Raw genomic sequence first — 21,309 nt, forward strand, 5'->3', positions numbered from 1 at the left:
ACACTTGTGGCTGGACAATTCTTTGTTGTGGGGGCTGTCCTGAGCATTTTAGTACCATTAGCAGATCCCTGGCCTCTACCCACTAGATGCCAGTAGCATTCCGAGTTGTGACAAACAAAAATGCCATCGGACATTGCCAGATGTACGCTGGGAGGCAAAACTGTTCCCAGTTGAAAACTACTGGCCTAGAAGGACCTGAAAGCCAGGCGCCTGCCAATTCTAAACTGAAGGGCATCCGCTGGGGGCTCCGGCCCTACATGTGCCAGGCGGGGGGCCTGAAGGTGCCGGGGAGTGCCCTGTGGGCTCAGCAGCCTCTGGGCAGAGCTGCCCCACTGGAGGCATTGCCACTTGGGAATCTTGTCCCAAGACCACCTCCCCACCCCCACCCTACAAACCCATCCCCTCCCTGGCATTCAATATTTCAGTGGTCTTTCAGTTATTTTGATCACACACTCCTGTGAGTAAAAAAATTTTGAGCACCCCCAAATAAGCTTTTTTTCTCAGAAGCTACTTATAAATACCAGCATATGACATATCATGCCTGTGAGCAAATATACATAAAAACAGATGAGAAGGGAAACGTAAATTACCCCCATAACGAGATACTGTCACCCGCTCACCAGCAAGACAGAACTGAGTCCACCAATCAACACCAAGTGTTGTGAGGATACGGAGCAACAGGAACCCACGGGTGCCGCCAGTGAGGAGAAAATTGGTGCGACCACTTGACACAGTGCTTACTAATGCTGAAATATTCACTGCATACCCTGTGCTCTAGCAGATCCTTCCTGGGTTATATAGACTGGAGAGATGTATGCACCAATGCACTAGGAATCACAGTCCAGGATGTTCTTACAATATCGTTCACAGTAGCCAAAAAAGGAAAGCAACCCAAATGCCCACCAGTGTGTGCTGGATGGCTATGAATACGGCGGCAAGTTCATACAGTGGCTACGCCACAGCAATGAACGGGAGCTCAGCACTGCGACACACAACAACATGGACGAAGCTCGCAGCATGACGAGAGAACAGGTTCAAGGTCATTCCAGCCATATTAAACCCAGAATCAGGCAAAACTAAACTCTATTGCTAAAGGACACAGGTACAGGTGGTTATATGATAAAGGAAAGCAAGGAAGTGATTATCTTAAAAGCCAGGACAGTGGTGGCCTCGCGGGGAGGGGCTTATAACCAAGGTGGGGGCACATGAGCTGATTTTGGAATTCAGGTTACATTCTGTTTTTTCATCTGAGTGGTCACGTTTATAATTATTTATTACATTATCCAGACAGGTTTATACCCTTTTTGGCAACTGTGCTCTATTTCACAATAAAAGGGGAGAGAAAAGGATGAGACATCAGTACATTGAAACAGAGGCTCTGATATTTTCTTCTCACATCTGGTTTTGAAAACACGATGATTAGGCCAAACAAACCAGATGAGAACCTCTAGTTAGTCACAGGTCTGCAGGAGCCAGCGATACCCAGGGCTGTCTGCAGAGAGGCTCCTCCAGCTGGCCTGGGCTACCCCTCGGCCCTTTCATCTTCCACCCACCCCAGGGCATCCCAGCCACCACATGCTCTGGTGGCCAAGACCAGGGGGCTGCATGAAGCTGGACTCTCCCTTACATCCACCTCCCCCTGTCCCGGGCCATTCCTCTGGGTCCCTGACAACAGAGCTTGGAGGCCCACACTGGGAAGGCACTGGGGGAGCAAGGCAGGTCTCAGACACCCTTGAAAGACACCAAAAGAAGGAGGGAGGCAGAAAAACAAATAAAGATGGAGAGAAGGGGGACAGAGAGCAGGAGAGGGCTGATGTTCCAGATGCCATGGAATTAGATGGAGGGTTAAGGGGATGGGGATGCGGGAAGGTAGGGGAAAGAGGGGAGGAGAGAGGTGCTGGAGGCGAGGTAGTGGGGAGCAGATACACTCCCCTGGGTTCCAAGCCACAGGCAGGTCCAAAGAGGCCTGAGTTGTTGGGCCTGATTTAGCACCACATCCCCCACAGTCCAGGGCTTCCAAGTGACAGGTGGGTGGCCCAGGGGCCAGCAGCCTCCCCATGGCCTCACCTCGCATTCAGCAGCCTCAGCCTCCTGGAAGGAAGGACCCTATCCAGGAGGGAAGGCTCCTGGGCCTGCAGAGGTGAGAGGACCCAGGGAGTAGGAGAGCTGCCCTTTCTGGGGCTCAGAGAGTGGGAAGGGCTGAGCCATGGTCTCAGCGCCAGCCTGAGCCCTTTTGTAAAAACTCTCTCTGGACCAAGAGGAATGCTCTTTGGACCAAAGGGCCAGACGTCAACACACTGACCAGTCATTTGGTCCATGGTTCTGGACTATCTTGAGTTACTCTGTCTTTCTCTGTCCTCTGCAGTCACTGAAATTCCCTACCAGGCTGTCAGCTTTGGGGGAGGAGCCATGTCCTTATTCCCACCCACCTTGCTTGGCGGGCACAGAGCTAGGCACCCGGGAGGCACTCAGCCTGTGCCTGCTGACTCCAACGGTGATCAAGGCCATGGGGCGCTGGAGCAGGTCCCTCGAGTTCCCTGGGCTTCAGTCCCCCTCCTCTCAACAACGCAAGGGCAGTGCCAGCCAGCCTCAGAGGCCCACAGTCCCACCGCCCCAGTTAGCCTGCAGCAAAGCTGGCTGGTGCCTCACTGGCTGGGGCAGCTGAGAACACACCTGGCCAGAGCAGGGAGGGGACGAGAGGCGGCGGGGGGGGGGGGGGGGACAGGATAGTGTGTCACCTCCTGGCCACTCTGCACCCCTCAGGGACAGTAGAGGGCTGAGGCAGGTGCTGTCCCCAAACCAATTATAAACAAGGCGGAGGACAGGCTGTGACTTCCCTCTGCAAACAGGAGAAAACAAACCGGAGCCCCACCCCACAGACCTGCTGGTAGATCTGGGGGGGAGGGCAGGGGCTGGGGGGAGGGACAGGCTGTGAGCCCCACACCAGAGTGAGGCTGGGCCCGGATCACCTCGGCAGAGGCAAGGAGCTCCTCCTTGTCCAAGTCCCTGTGAACCAATCCCCGGGTCTTAGATGGTGACACTCCTGCACAGCAGACACCATGGTAAAGCATTAGTGTGTCCTCACTTCTGAACACATGACTGGGGCCCAATTCATGCTCACTCACTCCACAAAGATGCACTGAGCACCCACTACATACTAGGCTCCCTTCTGGGCACTGGGGATACTGCATCAGACAAGACAGGCCCAACCCCCGTGCTCAGAGTGTGACCTATGAGTGGTCCTTTCATCTGTAGACTGAGGGGTTCAGACGCCAAGCTCATCTCACCACCGCTGGCAGGGCTGCAGGACCGGCCACCATCTCTTCTCACCTCCCACCAGGCTTCCCCCCAACCCCCTCAGCTTCCAAGGAAGACTCTGCCCCAGCAGGCCCTGGTGCGAGCCCCCGGGTCACTGGACTATCTGCTGCCCTCCAGACCCAGGAAGATGATAGAGGCGTCACTACTCCCAACAGTGAACCCCCACCCACCCTCCCCACGTGTCCAGTCTAGGTGAGGAAAGGAGAAGGGAATGACTGTTTCTTGTGCGTGTTTTATCATTTTTATTATTAACAAAAACATGCAGTTCAGACAGTGATCACATGCCCTCCACGGGGGCGGGAGGAGAAAAAACACTCTGGGGCTACCTACAGCTCACTTCAGCAAAGTGAGGGGCTGCTGTGGACACCTCTCCCTCCTTCCCTCCCCCTTTCTCCCCACCCCCTCGCCGCACCCCCCTGCTCCTGATTCCAGCAATGCTACTCTGGCTCTAAGCAATTTTGCAGGAGCTTCCGATCCTGCCCAGCGTTCTGATGACTCTCAGGGCTAGTGCTGTCCACCTCACCCGGCCTGAAGCAATACGCATTTCCTAAACGCCTGTCCTGGAAGGTGGGGCCAAGACTGGACACGGGTCAGTTTAACGGGAGGTGGGAGCAGAGAGCCATTGTGGGGGATGGAGGGTTGACTATACCAGAGACTGGGGGTGATCCCTACCCCTGGGGACCTGGCTTCGAAAAGGAGACAGACCTAAGAGGCCTGAAGCAATCAGAGGCCCAGGAAACAGAAAGCGCTGGCCTGGGTAGACACAAAGCAATAGGTTCTCAAAGTGTGGTCTGAGGACCAGAAGCATTGGCATCACCTGAGAACAGGTCATAACTGCAAATTCCAGACCTATGGAATTTGTAGACCTAGAGTAGACCTATTGATTCCAGACCAACTCAATTAGCAACCCTGAGGGTGGGGCCCAGCAATCTGTTTTAACAATCCTCCAGGTGATCTGGATGCCCACTCAAATGTGAAAACCACTGTCCTAGAGAAAGGGCATCAGAATCATTCCAGGAAATTTTTTTTTAAAATATTGATATCTAGGCCCCTCCCCCAAGACTCAGGTGCAATGGCATTCTTCACGAGCTCCCGAGGTCATTGTAATATCCAACCAGAGCTGCAGTCCGATGGAGCAGTCCCCTGGTCTCCTGGGAAGGTGTGCCTTTCCCAGGATTTGGTTACAGGGAGGGGAGCAGGGGAGGGGGCACCAGGAGAAGGGACTAGTATGAACATGGGCTGGGACGAGGGAATATGGACCATGGGTTTCTGGATGGTCTGTTGAAATTCCTGGATTAATCCCCATGGCCTCACATTTTCCTTCAGGACCTCCGCAGTGTGGGTTAGGGCCAAGGAGGCACTCTGGCCCCAAGGAAGCTGGACGAGGGTGGGAATGCGCAGACCTCATTTCTCTTCCTCCTTATGCTCACACTTAAGAGACAGGGAAGAAAACTGGTGACGACTCTGCCTCTTGTTTCTGCCCTTCTTGGCTGTCCTCTGCTCTCACCCACAGGCCCACCACCCCAGAGCAAGTAAAGCACTTCCCGTGGGCACTGTAAGTCCCAGACCCTGCTTTATTGCTGGGATTTTAGCTCTGCCTTCAGTGATATCTCGGCCAAGAAGATCCGTATCTCTGGTGCAGAGTGCAGGAGGGGCAGGCAGTGCAAGGGCAGGGGAGAGCCTCTGGTCAGGAGTGGCCAGGCCAGATGCTATCCAAGGAGCACCAAGGGGCAGGGCAGGGCAGGACAGGGGTGGTAGAGATGCTGCAGGCCTTGCCCAGTCTGCTGTCTTGTTAATTGTGGAGACCAGGCTGGGTGCGGCACAACAGGGAGCGGTGGGGACTGTAGCCACAGAGTCTGCAAAGCCTTGTGAAAGGCATTTTGTTTGAGGATGTCAGACGCATGGGAGAGGCCTGTTTGTAACCCATAGCTCTTTATTTCTCCCCCTAGAGCTCTCTAAGCCTCTATCTCCTCACCTGGAAATGAGAAATAAAGAAGTTATAGGAGTTAATTAGGATAATTAACATTTTTTGAGCATGACACTGTCTGAAGCCCTCTACACACAGCAGGCACCGACATCCCAGCCTCACTCACTACAGCACTGTTAGGTAGGTGCGACTAAATCCTTGCTTTCTAGGTGCGGACACAGAGGCACAGTGCTGCTAAGCAGCCTGCCCAGGGTCACACAGCTAGTAAGCGGCAGAGCTGGGATTCCGGAGCCCATGCTCTCGACCACACCCTGGCTAGGGTACTCTTGGCCCAGTGCTCAGTACATGGTGGCTATGGCTGTGTCCCAAGAAAACCTGGCTGGTTGCTCCACAGAGCCAGCCTTTAGGGAAGGCTATATTGAGTGAACTTCAGCAGCCCCCCACCCCTGCGCACCTCACATCCAGCCCTTTCTGAAGCTTCTCTCGTCTTGGTGCCTTTGCTGGAGACGGTAGAGGCTTGCATTGGAGGGGACCCCACAGATGCTGTAGGTTCACAGACATGGAAACGGAGGCTGCGAGAAGCAAGGACCTGACAAAGCCAACAGAGCCTGTCAGCGTGGGGTCTCCTGTGTTCCTCTCACCCAATGGTCCCTGCAGCCTTTTCTCTACATCTGGTTAAACAAGTACCTACTGAGGGCTCACTGTAAGTTAATGTTTGAGGTATCCAAGGAGACTCAGGAAGCCTCGTCTGAACCCATCCCCTCCCCAGGTGGTCAGGAGAGCTCTCGCCAGGGTCCTTTGTCACCTGTGTCAGCAGCTCAGAAGAGTAGCCAGGAGACAGATGTGTTCTGGGGCAGGGGCTTCAGATCAGGAGACCCTGGATGGGGAAAAGAAGGTTCCTGGACCACCACATCCTGCCTTTAAAGAGAAAACTCCTAGGAAACCCTGAAGTGGTCTTCCATAGGGATTGAGAACATGGATTTTCGCATCAGTTGGGCATGGGTTAGAATCCCTACCACTTCTAGGCTGTGTGACTTCAGGCAATCTGCTTAACTTCTCTGAATCAGTATAATGAAAATAATAATTCCTACCTCATTCTGAAGAGTAAATACACAATAAATGTTGTCATCTATTGTTTATAACTAATTTTTATTACAATATTGTTCTATTATAGCATAAAGAGAATAGATAAATATTCTAGTAACAGTAGGTTATCATTACTCTCTCACAGGCATGCATGTACACAATGCATCTGTATACATGTACCTGGACACCTGTAATCTCACAACCACACACACAAACCCCCATCAGTTACACACACCCGACACCGACATACACAGGAGCATCCTGGACTCACTATGTACCAGGCACCTGATTCCTCACAGCAGCCTACGACATGTGTCCATTTTTATCTCCCACTTTTCAGATGAGGATACATAAATTATATGCAAAAATGCCTGCTGCATCCTGGGATATAGACACTTCTGGTAGTTCTGGGAACCCTGAACTCCCTCCCTCTGTATCAGAGGAGGCCAACTCCACTTCCACGGTCATCTCCAGGGCAGCCCCAAGCTGGGCCCCAAGTGCTGACTACCCTCCATCCCTAGGACAAAGGCCCAACCTGGCTTTCATGCCAGCTGCGGTTGGGGAAACCCCTGCTGCTGGCAGAAACCACGTTGACTTTGAAAAAGAAGAGACAGAAGCCAGGGGGTGGCCGGGCCACTCCCTGTGGGGGCAGGTGCTAAGTAACTCTATAAACTCTGGCTAATGATGCAATTACTGCCATAAACAGAGCCCTAGGAGGGATCAGGGCCAGAAGTCAGACCCTCAAAGAGCAGCCAGGCCTGAGGGTTGGGAGGCCCCTCCCACCTGCTTTCCAGCTGACTTGAAAGAGAGGCCTCATTGGCCATGGGGGTGAGCACTGGGTACCCCCACCATCCCAGAATCCTGGACGGGTTCCTGCCTGCCCTGGCCCACCCTCTGCCCACCTCGGACTATGAGCTGTCCCGCCGCCAGCCCTAGGAAGGCCAGGACTGAGTGCTCACCTGAGGAGATGTCCCCTGCCCTCATCCTGCGCCCCTTCCAAAGGACCCGGAACCAGCAGACCTGGGTTCCCATTTGGCTACACTACACAGAGCTGAGTTGAGGGCAAAATAGCACTGCTGCTGTAACAGACCTTGTAAACTGTAAGCAACATTGGCTGCCCTCCCAGTCAGGCAGAGCAGAGAGTCACCCCAAACAGCCTGTCATTTACACTCTCTGGTTCTCTGCTCTCCAGTCCCAGAAGCCAGGAGGCAGGCAAAAAGAAGGGGGCCAAGTGAATTGCTATTTTCCCCCCCGGCTAGGGAAACTGAGGCATGGTACAAGTACACCTCAGATTACCAGGCTGGGCTCCCAAGACAACCAGCCCTTTCCCTCTACTGCCTCTTATGGCCAGCCTTTAACTGTTGCTGGCTGTCTCCCAGTCTGTGATCTCCCTGCGGGCAGGGCCTGGGGGCTGTCTCCCAGGCTGGGCACAGAGAGGGCCTCAGAAGGAACAGTCCAAGGAACCAAAAAGTGCTTTCTGATCTGAGGGCACTCACATCTGGAAGTCCTGAAGGACACCAGAGACCACCCCCCCTACCTTCCCCTCCCTCCCGGTTGCCCAAGAGTGCCAGGTCTTGGGCTGGCAGAATCTCAGACAGCAGGGTCCTGAGCCCACATCCCAGAAGAGTCGGGGGGGGGTGGGGGGAAGGTAGGTGTTGGGTGTGTGTGTGTGTGTGTGTGTGTGTGTGTGTGTGCGCGCGCGCGCGCGCGCGCGCTGCACTGGCCTTGTCGCCTTCCCTACTTGACCAAGCATCCCTCTCTCAGCGTCTGGGGTGAGGGCCGGGCGGCAATTAACTGACACTTCCCCAGCGAACGCGAAGTTTAGTCCAGAAACTGTTCGCTCAGAACCACCCCCAGAACAGGCCAGCTAGAGGACGACGGCAGGAGTGGAGGGGGATCGGGGTAGGACTCAGCGGTGAGGGGCTGGCAGGGAATACGAAGAAGGTAAGGGAGCCCTGGGCAGTGCGGGATCTGGCGCAGACGAGCCCCGCCCCGGGAGCCCTCCTCCCTCCCTTCCTCTCCCCGGGCGCGGGGCCGGGGCGCGCCAGGCGGCTGCGGCGCGAACCTGCTCGCGCAACCCAGAGCAGCTCGGGGCAGCCGTGCGTGAAGCCAGAACCCCGGGCGGGAGGGGGCCGAGGGGCTGTGGGGCCGAGCTGGCCTCAGCCCGCTCCCTTCGAGGAGGCAAGCGCACTCGCTACGGCCGAATACCAGATTGGGGTACAGGGAGGGGAGAGATGGAGCGCTGGCTTGAGGAGGAGGGCGGGCAGCCTGGGTTTGAGCCGTGCGGACTCAGGGAATGGGGGAAGGGGGCGTGTTTTCCGGGATTCGGGACCGAGACGGAGTGGGGTAACTCGGGGTTGGGGGGAGGCGGGCAGATGGCTGGGAGCTCAAGGAAGGCAGAAAGAGGGGCGTGCGCTGGGTGAGCTCTGGGGTTGGGATTCCCTAAAGTCGTGGAATAATGCAAGGGGTGTAAAAAGACTGCGCTCAGGGATACCGGGGTACGCGGGCAGGGGCGGCTCCTTCGAGAAACCGAGGAGGGAAGAAGGGACGGGAAGGGAGGGAGTGATGGTACTTCCACCACCAACCCCCGCAGCCCAGCCTCCGGGGCGTGGCGCCGCTCCGGCCCTCCCACTCCCCCGGACCATCCAGGCAGGGCCTGGCCCGGCCGGACTCGGCCCCCGCACACCTCCCCTACCTCCGGCGCCCTCCCCAGTGCCACCCGCCCCAGCCGCGTCCGGTGGAGAAGTGGGCGCAGAGCCCACACGCCCTCAAACTTCTTGCAAGTTCACTCCCACGCCTCCCGCCTCTTCGACTCCCAGTTCCCCGGCCGGGAAGGCCCATGCCCGCTCCGGCCCCTCCCGCCTGGTTACATAAGGTCGCAGAGAAGACGCCCCCCGGCCCGAGCCTGAAGGGAGGGGCTGGAGGGGCTCCCAGGATCCGCGGGCAGCGCCGCCCCGACCACGCGCCGGGCGTCCCGGGCTAGACGGACAGCGGGGCGGGCGGCAGCCGGGCGCTCACAGTCTCGCTCCCCTTTCCAGCCGATACCCCCACCCACCCACCTGTCTCCCGAACCCACGGGATCGGAGCCGGGGAGCCTGGGTCGGGGGTTCCGGGCCCTCCGCTCACCCTTTGCCCCCCGGCCCCGCTCACCTAGCTCTGAAGGTCAATCCGTCCGCCGCCCGCGCCCCGCGGCTCCGGCAACTTGTCCCAAGTTCAGGTGTCCGGCCCGAGAGCTGGGCTGGCCGCCCCCTCCCGGGGTCCTCCGGCTCCGCGCCACCAGGGAGGCCCGCCCCGTCTGCCCTTCCCTCTGCCGTCGGCGCCGCCGCCGCTCTCTACGTCCAACCCGCGGCCGCCGCCTCCGCTGTCACCGAGCCCCGCGCCGGGCGCCGGGGCTCCTGCTGTCACTCTTTACCAACTTCCCGCCGCGCCCGGCAGAGGGCAGCACTCAACAACCGCGGCCGCGCCCCGCCCCGCTCCGCCCCTGGCCGGCCTGCCGCGGCGCCGGCTGGGAACCGTAGTCCTCTCTGCGGCTCTGCAAGGCTCGCCGGGATTTGTAGTCCCGCTCTGTGGGCTCAGGCCTCCGTAGGAACTTGGCGTTAATTTCGAAAATTTGTCCCGCTTCGTTTCTGCCCCTTTTGTAACGTGTCTTTCTCTTCTCAATTAGTGATGTCCTGAATCACAGGTCCACTACAATACATCCTGTGGCTTGTCTGACCCGAGGGAGAGGCCTGCAGCAGGCTGGCTTTCCTGGAGTCTAGGAAAGATGTAGGGTCCCAGATGGTGTGATGTTGCCATAGAAACCCCTCTGTGCAAACCTCAGTTTCCCTCCTGGTTTGGAGTGTGGTACCAGACCTTGATCTTGAGCATACGGACAAGGTTGCTCAGCTTGGTGAAGGACAAAGTGAAATATGACTATAATATAGAGCCTGCCTCCCTTCCCATCATGAGCACTCCATTTATAACCGCCCCCCTCCCCATGCTTAATCTTTCCGAGCTTGCAGTTACCTCACCCCACGCCACCCCCACCCCCCCCCCCCCCCACCATATTGCTGAACAGAAATTTTCTGACCTTTCATGTCATCTTCCCCTGCTGGAAGTTACAGGGTGCTGAGCTGTCATTCTCTGATTTTGCCTCCCCCCTACCTCCCTACACCATGTTGCCTCAGGTTTCTGGGTCTTGCTGGGTGGGTCCTAAGGAGGACAGGGATGAAGTCCAGAGGGACAAGACCTCTTGCTCAGTTGGTTAGAACAAATGGGCTTGATTTTCATGTGATTCAAGTAGCTATCCCTCTTGTCCATGGTTGAGAGGTAGCCCTTCTTCAAAGACAGGCCCTGGGACACAGGGATCTGCGTGAAAATACGATCAGCTGAAGACCTTCTGAAGCCCTCCTGGAAATAGGCTTTGGTGGCATCACTCTCCTCCCTAAGGGACCCACGACTGTTACAGGTGCATGTTGGCATCCAGCCTTACTCTGAAAGCTCCTCTGCAAACTTGATCACAGATAGAGAGATGGAGGCCTAAGATTTGGGAGGCACTGGACCCCTAATTACACTGTTAGTGGACATGCATGGGGTAACTCTGGAGGCTGTTTGGTAAATTAAGCAGCAGAGCATTTTAATTTGTCCATCACAAAGGAATACCCTGCCTCAATGCCACTGCTCCCACTGTCATCCCTCCCTAGAGAGAAGCTGTGAACAGACGCCAAACTCTGGAGGGTACAGAGCCCATCCCTAAGCACTACCTTGTGCCCCATTTCTCTTAGAATCTCAGTGACCCCCTGGAAACCTCACAACTCAAGGAGAACATGGTCCAGCACAGGCACATTTGCCTCTGACTCTCATTCTCCCCATTCCCTGAGACCAGGAGCTGCCTTACAGACTACAACTGCCCTCTAGAAACACAGGCTGGCCAACGTGGAGAAGAACAATTTATTGTTAGAGAAAGTCCAGAGTCCAGAGAAGGAAGGCTGAATGCAGAGCAGAAGCACAGAGAGAAAGCCCCACGTGGGGCAGGGGGCTGAGAGGGAGGAGGGAGCCCAGGCGTCCAGGCCCTGAGTCTAGGCGGCAGTGGCGAAGCCCACCCTGTTGTTGCTCATGTCGTAGACGGAGTAGTAGGATCTGAGGAAGACGTCCCCGAGGATCCACAGGGGCTGGCCATTCTGGGAGGGCAGGTAGGTGACCTCGACCCCCACGGTGCAGCAGCCTTCGTCATTCTGTACAACACAGAAGAGCAATAGTTGTTCATCCACTCACACATGGACAGGGCGCTGCTCAGCCCTGAGCCCCAGGCCAGGAGCATAGATGCAGAAACAGGGGAGCCAGAGTGTCTGCCCTTGAGGGCTCGCAGGCCAGCGGAGCCCCCAGAGCCAGGGCTGGTGGGAGGATTTCTGGAAAGGGTGGGTGCAAGCTCTGCAGGGTCTTCTCTCCCTGAGAGCCCATGGCCTCCCTCCTGCTCCTGATTTGGAGCAGGTCAGCCTAGTGGTAAAGCCTTAGAGACAGACCAGCTTGGATTCAAACCTTAGCTTCACCCTGACTAGCTGTATTGCCTTGGGTCGGTTACTTAACCTCTCTGAACCTCCAAGTTTTTTGTTTGTTTTGTTTTAATTTTAGTGGAGGTACTGGGGATTGAACCCAGGACCTCGTGAATGCTAAGCAAGTGCTCTGCCACTGAACTATACCTACGCCCCTGAACCTCCAAGTTTTTACTTGTAAAATAGAAATTAGTATCTCCCTTATTGAATGTGTGAGAAGGAATTGGGATAAGGTAGGCCAAGGGCTTCACTCAGTGGCTGACCTTTGTAAGCGCTCGACAAACAGCCTAGTGCCTCTCCCCACTAATTACTAATAATCATTACTGTGAATAATATTTCACAGCCTTGTTCCAGAAAATGGGGTTTAGAATCAATGAGTGGGGAAAATAAATCAATGTTGCAAGGAGTCAGGAAATGGGGCAAGGTAAGGAGACTGAGCATTTGTGGCTCCCCACCCTTCCCTCCCACCCTGCTCGTGTCCCCGCTGGGTCAGCCTGCAGGGGCCAGGACTTACATTGAGGATGTAGGAGGAGGGTGGCAAAGGGAACTGCACACCACTGATGATGAAGGTGAAGGTGGGCAGGCTCTGAGTGTTGTTACAGTCCACAAGAAACTGCAGAGAGGAACGGGGGCCCAGGTTGCTTCATCTCCGACCTGAGAGCACCTGCCAGCCCCATCACCTCAGCCCCTCTGTTCCCAGGCCTGAGCCCCAGGCTTGCTTTTGGACTGGAGGTTGCAACACCAACACTGCTGGCATTACACATGAGGATTCACTTACAGAGGGTGGGATTTGGGGAGACCCAAGCATCTTTCCCACTCCAAAACATGGTTCTTGCCTGAATTTCCCCCAAGAGAGATTGTGTGCTTTTAAAACACATAGATCTATGCAGAGGGATAAATTGGGAGTTTACAATTTGCAGATATTAACTAATATATATATTAGATAAATAAATAGATAAACAACAAGTTCATACTGTATAGCACAGGGAATTATATTCAGTATCTTACAGTAACTTGTGAAAAAGAATATGAAAACAAATATATGTAGGCTGTACACCAGAAATTGACATAACACTGTAAACTGACTATACTTCAATTAAAAATTAAAATTAAAAATAAAATAAAATAAATAAAACGCATAGGTCTATAGAAAGCATAGCCCATTAGTCCTCCAAAGTTAATGGGAATGCATTAATTAGGCAAACACTTTGGTGGACTCAGGACAGGACAGGAATTAGGGAGCATTGCCCTGTGGAGGTAAAGGAGATGTGGACTGAAGGATTATCCCTTGTCACTCACAGGCTTGGCTCCATATTCTAGTTATTTCACTCTTACCACAAAGCCTGGTAGGTATTTAACCTGTTTCCTCTGAGGGGCAGAAGCTCAGAGGAAATTCTGCTTAGTAATCACCTCCTTATATCCCTTTAGCACAAGCATCTGCCCCCTTCAAGCCACCAGTCAACCCCCAGCCCCAGTCATCCCCAGGCCCCCACCTCCAGTGCCTTGGGGTAGCTAGAAACATGGAGGCCAAGAATCAGGCTATTCCTGTGCTCCCAAGAGAAACCATAAATGCCCCCTGGCTGGCCTCTCCTAGGGAAGGGGCCCTCCTCCACCACACACACCTGTCTGTACTGGTCCTCCTGGGCTCCCGTGGCCTGCAGAAGGGCACTCATGAACTGCTGGGGCACGGTGAGCAGAGACGTGCCGGTGTCCACAATGGCTTGGCAGCCCTGGGAGCACCAGCCAGAGGTCTGATCGCCAATGAGGAACCTGAATGGTGAGGAGATGGGTGGCCTTAGCACCTCCCAGCTCAGAGCATCTGGGGGCTCGGCCTTCCCACACTGAGGGAGAAACAGAATCAAGGTGCACCTCAGAAAGGTAAGAACTATGCAGAGGTCAGTCCAGCCATCCCCCTGCCTCATACCAGAGTCCGTCGAAGGCCACCAAATGGCCACTGAATCTCTTTCTAAAAAGTTCCAGGGACAGTCCTAGTAACACTGAAGACCAAGACTACTGATTCATTGCAAGTACTTGGAGCAAATTAGTCCCCCCTGCCAACACACCCCAGTTTCTAATCTCTAAGCCCTTCGGGTTGGACTACAGGGTCTGAAATGTCTGGGATTCCAAGTCCTGCCCCTTCCTTTATTGTCCCCACCCCACCTGTCTTCTCCAGGCTGAGCTGGGCTTTGAAATTCCAGCCAAAAGTCTGTGAGGGTGCAGGCCTCTGGGGTCCTCTGTCCCGGCCCTCCAGCGGTACCTGGATGTGTGCATGTGGCATGAAGTGCCTCAAAGCCTGCTCGGAGGAAGACCACGTCCCCAGGCCCACTGCAGACTCACTCCTCAATGCCAATCTGCCAGTACAGCTCCTGAGTGACGGGGGTCCAGTGGATCTGCCCCGTGTACAAGCTGTTGTCCACACCCCCAAAGACAATTGCTCCCCCGTCTTGAGAGCTCTGCTGGCTGCAGGAAGTAAAGTGAAAGGTGAATCAGGGAGTGGCTGTGGAAAAGGACTTCTCTCTTGAGCAGTCACACTCAGAGGGAAACAGAGGTCCTGCCCTGGCTGCAGAATGGGACTCCCTCAGGGCAAGGCTGTGTCTCCCCTCAGGCTGGGGCTCCCTGAGGACAGGGCTGTGTCTCCCCTCAGACTGGGTTCCCTGAGGGCGGGGCAGTGTCTCCCAACCTCTGACTGCAGCTCCCAGGCTGGGCCCTTCAGAATTCCTTGTGCCTCAGGTTCCTAGATGCTGCTGCTCCACAAAGTGTTGCATCTGGGGAAGCTGCTAGTCATCTGGCCCCTGCCCTGCCCCACACCGCCTTCTCCTCTCCCTTTCACTTCATGCTGCTGGTGGAACGCAACGGGAGCCTGACTCGGGCCTGGCTTGTTATTTTCCTCCTGGATTTGGAGGGAGGTAGGGCCCGGGTGCAGGGGAGGGCAGGACCTCCCCTGTTAGGCAGCAGTGAATCTGGTGTGGAACTGGGCCGAGCGCCTAAAGGCTAAATTCAGAGTACTTGTCAACAGAGGTGGAGAATCAGTCAACAACACTAGGACCAGGATAATACTGTTGAAAGTCAGATCGAAGTGACTAAGCCCCAGAGAGTAGATGCTGACTGTCTCTAGAAGATGGTTGTCTAATTCTGGAGAGGAAAGAAGGAAAGTCCATCTCAGGCCGCACCCTCAACCCCACCGCCCAGCTCCGGAGCCCATCCATATGAATAACTATGTTTGCTTGTGTTTGTGGTGAGGGTAACAGCTCGTGAGGAGTTCATGGTGGACCTAGCCCGGAGGACTCCAGGGCCTGGCTAGAACAATAGATCAAAAGAGATGAAGCAATAGATAACTACACAAAAGAGGTGTCCAGGTAGAAAACATTTGATCAGAAGGAAATGAGCTCACTGGGGCTCTGGGCAGGAGGCAAACCCAAGAGGTACAAAGAATCAACAGCAATACTCAAAGCAGGGTTCAACCAGAGAAAGGAACAATTCTGTCCTAGCCAAGAAATGCAAAGAGGAGTCCGAGTAGGCTGGGGACAGATGCAGGGGTGGGGCAGAGTGGGGGTGTGGGGAAGTCAGAGGCCCAGGAGGGAAGGCCCTGCCAAATGCCTGCTAGGAGGCCTCCAAACCCCAGTGTTGAGCCTCAGCCGAACAGGACTGTGGGGGGAGTGGGCTGGCAGCGGGGGGACCACCAGGCAGTTCCTTACCTGCTGAGGTAGAAGCTGAAGACTGGGCAGGTGAGGGCGCCCTCCTGCAGCATGCCCTGCAGGGCGGTGGTGGCCCCATCCGTGGACAGGGCAGGGTAGGCCATGCCCATGATACCATCGAACGTCGCATAGAGGAAATTGGTACCCGGCTCATTTTCACTCAGGCCGAACTCCTGGTTGGGGACCTTGATGTCATGGACCTGGAAGAGGCACAGAGGATGGGAGGTGGTGAATGTAACTCCACTCACCTCCCCAGACTCCTCCCCAGGTCCTGCAAGACTCTTCTCCAAACCTCCCACACCTCTGCTTCTTCCCTTCTTGGTAGCTTTGCCAGAGCCACATTCTATTCTGAGAAGCCTTCCCTGACTGCTGTAGCACCCCTCAACCCAATCTTCTCCTTCCCTAGGCTTTAAGCTCCTTAAAGAAAAGGACCAGGTTGTCCCAATCATGGTGGTGTCCTTGGTGCCTGGCACTTGATGGCCCTCAGGGAGGGTTCAGTGTGTGAATAGATGAGCCCTTATTGTACTGATTTCCTGGCCTGTACAGTAGAGCACTGGTGTTTTTCCATATATTTCAGGGTCCCCAGCTAAGTCTCCCCATCAGACTCTGAGACCTGTGAGGTTAGAATCCAGCTTACAGCCCCAGTCTACCTTCCCCACGTCCTGGGGTCAGGAGCGGCCAACATCACTCACCATCAGAGTGTCATAGCCAAAGAAGCCGGTGAGGCTGCCACTGCCGTACTGCAGGGAGAAGGCCTGCCCATTGGTAGAGTAGGTGGAGGACAGGCTAGGGTTGAAGCGTGTGTGGCTGGCTGCAAGGGAGGGAAAGTTCAGGATGTCAGGCTGGCCTACTTTCAGGCCCGCAGAGCTGCCCACTTGTCTTGCAGCCTATGCTCACACCCTGGGGCCTCAGCAACCCCCAGCTACCAAGTCAGGTGGTGGCCAGCACTGGTAGGCCCACAGGAACTGGCCAGCCTTGACCCCAAAGTCCTCTCTGACTTAGAGAACCCTGGGATGCCCTAGGACGGTGACCTCCCTGTGGGCAGTTTGCATAGACTCTATCTCTGTCTTCCTGGCCCCTAGCAGATCTCCTGACACTCGGTGAGTGCCGAGAAATTGCTCACCAGATGAAAGAGTGAATGAACCTCCAGGGCATTGGTGCATTCCCTGACCCTCGTCTCACCCCTGCCGTTGAGAAGCTGGCCACAGCGGGATCCTGAGATAGTGTAGGGTGGGGCCAACGAGGGACTTTCTGGGCCAGAGTAGTCAAGACTCAACCCCCAAGGCTTTGGCAGGGAACAAGGCAGCCTTGGGAAGTGAACATCTCCTGTCTCCAAATACAGCCTTAGGAAGGGGGACCACATCTATATTGTTCTCCCGTGTCCCTTGGAGATGCTCGGTAAGAACTTAGTAAATAGTGGGGTGGAGTAGAATAGAAAGAAAGTTGTAGAACAGAGTGGGATGGAATGGCAGAGCCCAGAACAGAGTGGAGTGGGCAGGGCTGGGCTGGAGGAGGTGAAGGAATATATATTGGTGAGTAGGGAAGGCAGAGGGGCTGCCCAGCTCCATGGACAGCTTCTTCCTCTGGCTTGGGCATGCTCAGTGGCCCTGGACAAGTCCCTGGTCCTTTCCAGTACTGAAGCACCCCCAGCAGTCTTTATGAAGAGCAGCCCTTCCTCAGAGGGTGTCAGTGCCCGGCCCTGCCCGCCACCCTCCCCTGCCCGGCCCGGCACTCACTGCAGGCCTGGCTCTGGCAGTAGACAGAGGGCACCCACAGGTTGGAGGAGCCAGTATCAAAAAGGACCAGGAAGTTCTGTGGTGGGGTCCCGATGCTGATCTCACCAAAGTAGGAAGCCTAGGGGTAGGGGGCGGGGAGAGGGCATGGGGCAGGCTGTTAGCTCCGGGTTGGGGGATCTAGGGACAGGCAGGCCCAGCCTCTTCCACAGGCAGAGCAGCAGAGTGGCCAGCCCCGCCCCACAGCCCACACCAGACGTGGGAGCCAGAGCCTGCCCTCCACACTTGCCCAGAATCCACAGACCCCCGGTCCATGCCTGCCCAGGGCAGCCGCAAAGGTCTGTCAGCCTGGCAGGTCTGAGAGAGGGGGGCAGGCCCCAGGGGCTGGGTGGGAGGGTGCAGAGAGGAAGGGTGCAGCTCACAGCCCTGGCCCAGCCTTCAGCCTTTGGCAGCAGGGAGATGGGGAGCCCCAGAGAGGGTCAGAACTCACATCCATGTAGGCCATGGGCTCAGAGACCACGCTGAAGTCACTAAAGCGGTACTTCTGGACGGGGTCATACTTGTGGGTCCTCAGGAACTCCTCCAGCAGGCCCTTCTCCTTCATGGTCTCGCGGACGGACTTAAATTTCTTCAGGGGGACTCTGCGGAAGGCCTGGGATCAGTGCAGGGCCTCCCTCTTTCCTACATCTCTAATACCCCAATCTCTCTCTCCTTCTCTCCCTCTGTCTTTTTCTACCCATCTCTAACTGCATGCCTCAGGCTTCCTGCCACTCTGTCCCTCTGTCTCTTGTATGTGTCTGTGTGTCTCCCTCTTTTGGCATTTCTGTCTCAGGCTGTCTCTCTCTGTCTCTTTCTCTCTCTGTGTCTCTTCCTCTTTCTCTCTCTTTCTCTTTCTTTCAAAACCCTTCTCAGGACTTGCTCTGAGATTCAGAAAACAATTCCTTTCACCCATGCATGTCCCCAGCCCACCCGAAGGATCTTCATCCCACCCTGGTCCCTCACTCTCAGGTATCCCATGAACTCTTTCCCAGGAAAGGGGGAGGGACATCCAACATCACCCTTTGCCGGGTATGTGAATTTTTTAAAAAGGTTTTAGAGATGGCAAAATTCACCCCAAAGAGAGTCCTCTTGTGTGGTGGCCCTCAGGCACCTGGCACCAGCTGAATATGTCAGAGCGTGGGCTCAGGGGAACAGCACTAGACAGGGACTCAGAAGACAGGGTCCTAGTTCTGCACCTGCTGCTAATTGTCTGGCCTGGGGCTAATCCCTGCTCCTCTCAGGACACTGGGACACTGAAGGAATTGGCCTGAGTGGGCTGGAGCCCAAATCAGCTCTGGAACTAGAACTTGTGAATTATCGGTTTCTGCCCACGTCCTCCCAGTCCTGCCTGCTGCCACTGCCTAGAGGGCTCTGCGGGCCCACCCAGGCCTCGCTCCAGGCTCTGGAATTCCTGCTTCTTTCACTTCCTTCCCCATCTCTTCCCCATTCCCTCAAGACTCTGCATTCTCCGGAAATCTCTACTAAACCCATTCACCTTGAGCTATGAAGGCTGATAGTAGCTTCATGCCACCACTGTGAACTAATTGGCCTATTAAAGAAGTTTCTGAGAAGTGCCATCTCTTCACCAAAAAAAACAAAAACAAAAACAAAAACAAAAACCTCTCTTTAGTGATGGAATAGCAGGCAGTGTGGTGGGCCGAGAGCCCTCCTGATGTCCTGTGAGCCGTGCCACCCTGTCCCCTTTCCCCGACACCTCAGCGTGTAGAGTTTACATTACCGGGTGTTTCTGCTTTGATGATTTTGGCATTGGCCAAATAAATTGAGGGCCTTAAGGAAACTTTTAGCAAATATGTCCCTCTCCAGATAATAATCGTACCAGCCGTCCAGGGTCTGCTTGGGTGGTAGCCACCCCTACTCTCTCTGTTTCAGGTCCATCTTTTCTCATCAGTAGGGGAAAGGATGGTGCTTCTCCCTTTGACTGGAGCTTTGCTGAAGGCAGAGGCTGTATCTCCTCCCACCTCTGAGTCCTATCCCACACTGACTCAGGGAGCCTCCCCTGCCCCTGGCAGGAATCCCAGAGCAGAGGAAGTTCTCCCCTTGCAGAACTCCAGTCTCCTGCCCCAGCAGCCAGGCCCCAGACTCACCTGATCAGTGTTGCCTCCAAGAGCTGGAGGCAGCCCAAAGCCACCACCATCCACTTCATGATGCTGATTCCCAACTGGCCGCAGCGGCGAAGTTGTGCCGTCACTCACAGTGAGGGCCCGAGTAATACTCCTTCATCCTTTATACCCCCGGGACCCAGCCCAGGCCCTGCCTCCCTGCCCTCGGCAAGCATGACCTCCATCCTGGGCGCACCCTGGGCTCCACGTATCAATTGTTTCTCTGTTTTCTCTTGCGACGGTGGCTGCAAAGGACTTTTCATCTTATTGACTTTTCAATCCAAACATGGAGCCCAGGAGGTGCCAGCGATAAGAGAACAAAGTCTCCATAAGATGGAGTGGCAAAGATCACTCCTCGTCTGGGAACCAGAGGTGTGATGTGGGCATTTTGGGGTGAGGGCCAGAGGAGGGTAGAGTGAGGGCCATATGATCTGCAGACAAGTACTTCTGACATTTGGGAACAAAAAGCTCTGTTTTGTGGGCACTGTAGGATGTTTAGCCGCATCCCTGGCCTCTACCCACCAGATGCCAGCAGCAGTTCCCCAGTTGTGACAACCACAAATGCCTCCAGGCCTTGCCAAATGTTCCTTTCAGGAGCAAAACCATTGAGGATCCCTAGTCTATGGGTGATTCACTCAGAGTTTCTGATTCAAGTCCTCGTTCCAGCAAGCATCCCCAAGTCCCTGAGGGATGCAGATAGCGGTGTCTGGGGGATGATGGGGTCAGTAGCTAAGATAATGGTAATGATAATGGAGTAACGGAGGTGCTGAGAGTGATGCCGATGGTGGTGATGATGGCGGTATTGTTAGCGCAGGGCTGGATCGCCAGTGGCTGAAATCAGGGCTGCTTGGGGAAGCTTTGGATGCTTTCCTGGTTAAAAGGAGAAATTTGGAGAAATTTTTATTCTAATTCAGCAAATGCTCAGGACATACCCACAGTGTAAGCTGCACTGGTTTTTAGTTGTGCCTCTCGCACTAGTCTGGAACAGCAGGAGGCCTGGGCAGGGGCACGGGAAGAGGGGACATGCAGGCCCCTGCTTCTGTTCCTCATCGTCTCTCTCCTTCTGTCCCACTGCATCTCTGCCCGTGTCTTTAGTTCTCCTAAAGTGCCTCTGTCCCCCATTACCCCGGCCCTTGTTGCCCTTTCTCCTGCTCCCAAGCTTGATCTGCTGTGTCCTCAGTCCCTCCCCCTCGGGTCCTCCCTGATGCCCTGCTCCAAGTTTCTCATTGCCTGAGGTAACCTGGAGCTGGCCCAGCATCCTCTTACCTGGCACAGAAGAACTCTCCATTTTGGGATGAGTGAAAAAAGTCCCCATGCCAGTACCCTCTCTGCCACCTTGTACCCCTCACTCAGGGCTCCAAAGAGATTTGTCAGGCCCTTGAGCCCCAGGCAGAAGGCCAAAACCAGGCCTGCCAGTGGAGACTTTCCATTCTGGCAGGCCTGTCCAGCCACTGCCCAGCCAGAGCCCCAGAGCCTCCCCGAGCCCTGTAATGGAGGATGGCGGGGGCACAAGCAGTCTGCCTGGGCCTGGCACACAGAGAAAGAGGTACCGGCCTGATTGTGTCTCAAGGACAAATCAGCTCCCTGCATTCCTCCCTGAAGTCTCCAGGGGCACGTTGGACTTGGGTGGAAGGCAAGGTAAGGGGGGAGTGCTTTCCCTGGGGTGGAAGAATCTGCAGATTTGGAAGAGTAGGCAAAAGAAAGTCATAGGATCCTTGGAATCATGCCACATCCTATATTCATAGAATGAATATAGCAGAATCCATGGGGTCCCCTAAGTCTTATGAGTCCAACCAGACTCCCCAACATGGGCCTCCAAGGACCCTTTCCTTATCTGGAAGGACACTAGGAGTCTGATGA

The 21,309-nt window shown here is 55.3% G+C and overlaps 2 protein-coding genes across 3 annotated transcripts in view; both read right to left on the bottom strand.

The window, feature by feature from the left end:
* Positions 1-9,748, bottom strand: part of TFEB (transcription factor EB) — a 45,615-nt gene extending 35,867 nt beyond the window's left edge. The window contains exon 1 of one of the 2 annotated variants that reach the window (XM_031434725.2): positions 9,482-9,748. The gene's annotated coding sequence lies outside the window, so the exon portion shown is untranslated. Of the gene's footprint in view, positions 1-2,429; positions 2,658-9,481 lie in introns of those variants that run through there. The other variant, XM_064476486.1, reaches the window with a different exon arrangement.
* Positions 9,749-11,221: 1,473 nt separating this feature from the next.
* PGC (progastricsin) lies at positions 11,222-19,578 on the bottom strand. Its single transcript, XM_031434726.2, has 9 exons — positions 19,435-19,578; positions 17,781-17,931; positions 17,294-17,411; positions 16,250-16,368; positions 15,558-15,757; positions 14,200-14,322; positions 13,485-13,632; positions 12,377-12,475; positions 11,222-11,544 (listed from the first exon to the last, which is right to left on the bottom strand). The coding sequence occupies exons 1-9, from the start codon at positions 19,491-19,493 to the stop codon at positions 11,389-11,391; spliced, it is 1,173 nt and encodes a 390-aa protein (XP_031290586.1). The 5' UTR covers positions 19,494-19,578; the 3' UTR covers positions 11,222-11,388.
* Positions 19,579-21,309: the final 1,731 nt, after the last annotated feature.

The sequence above is a fragment of the Camelus dromedarius genome, chromosome 19 (assembly GCF_036321535.1).
Source record: "Camelus dromedarius isolate mCamDro1 chromosome 19, mCamDro1.pat, whole genome shotgun sequence".
Lineage (NCBI taxonomy): Eukaryota > Metazoa > Chordata > Mammalia > Artiodactyla > Camelidae > Camelus > Camelus dromedarius.

Coding starts and splice junctions, on each gene's coding strand:
- PGC (XM_031434726.2), bottom strand. CDS start 19,493: ATGAAGTGGATGGTGGTGGCTTTGGGCTGCCTCCAGCTCTTGGAGGCA. Junction 15,758..16,249: donor TTGGCTATGACACTCTGATG/GTGAGTGATGTT, acceptor TGCCTCTTCCAG/GTCCATGACATCAAGGTCCC. Junction 11,545..12,376: donor CCTCCTCCTACATCCTCAAT/GTAAGTCCTGGC, acceptor TGTGTTGTACAG/AATGACGAAGGCTGCTGCAC.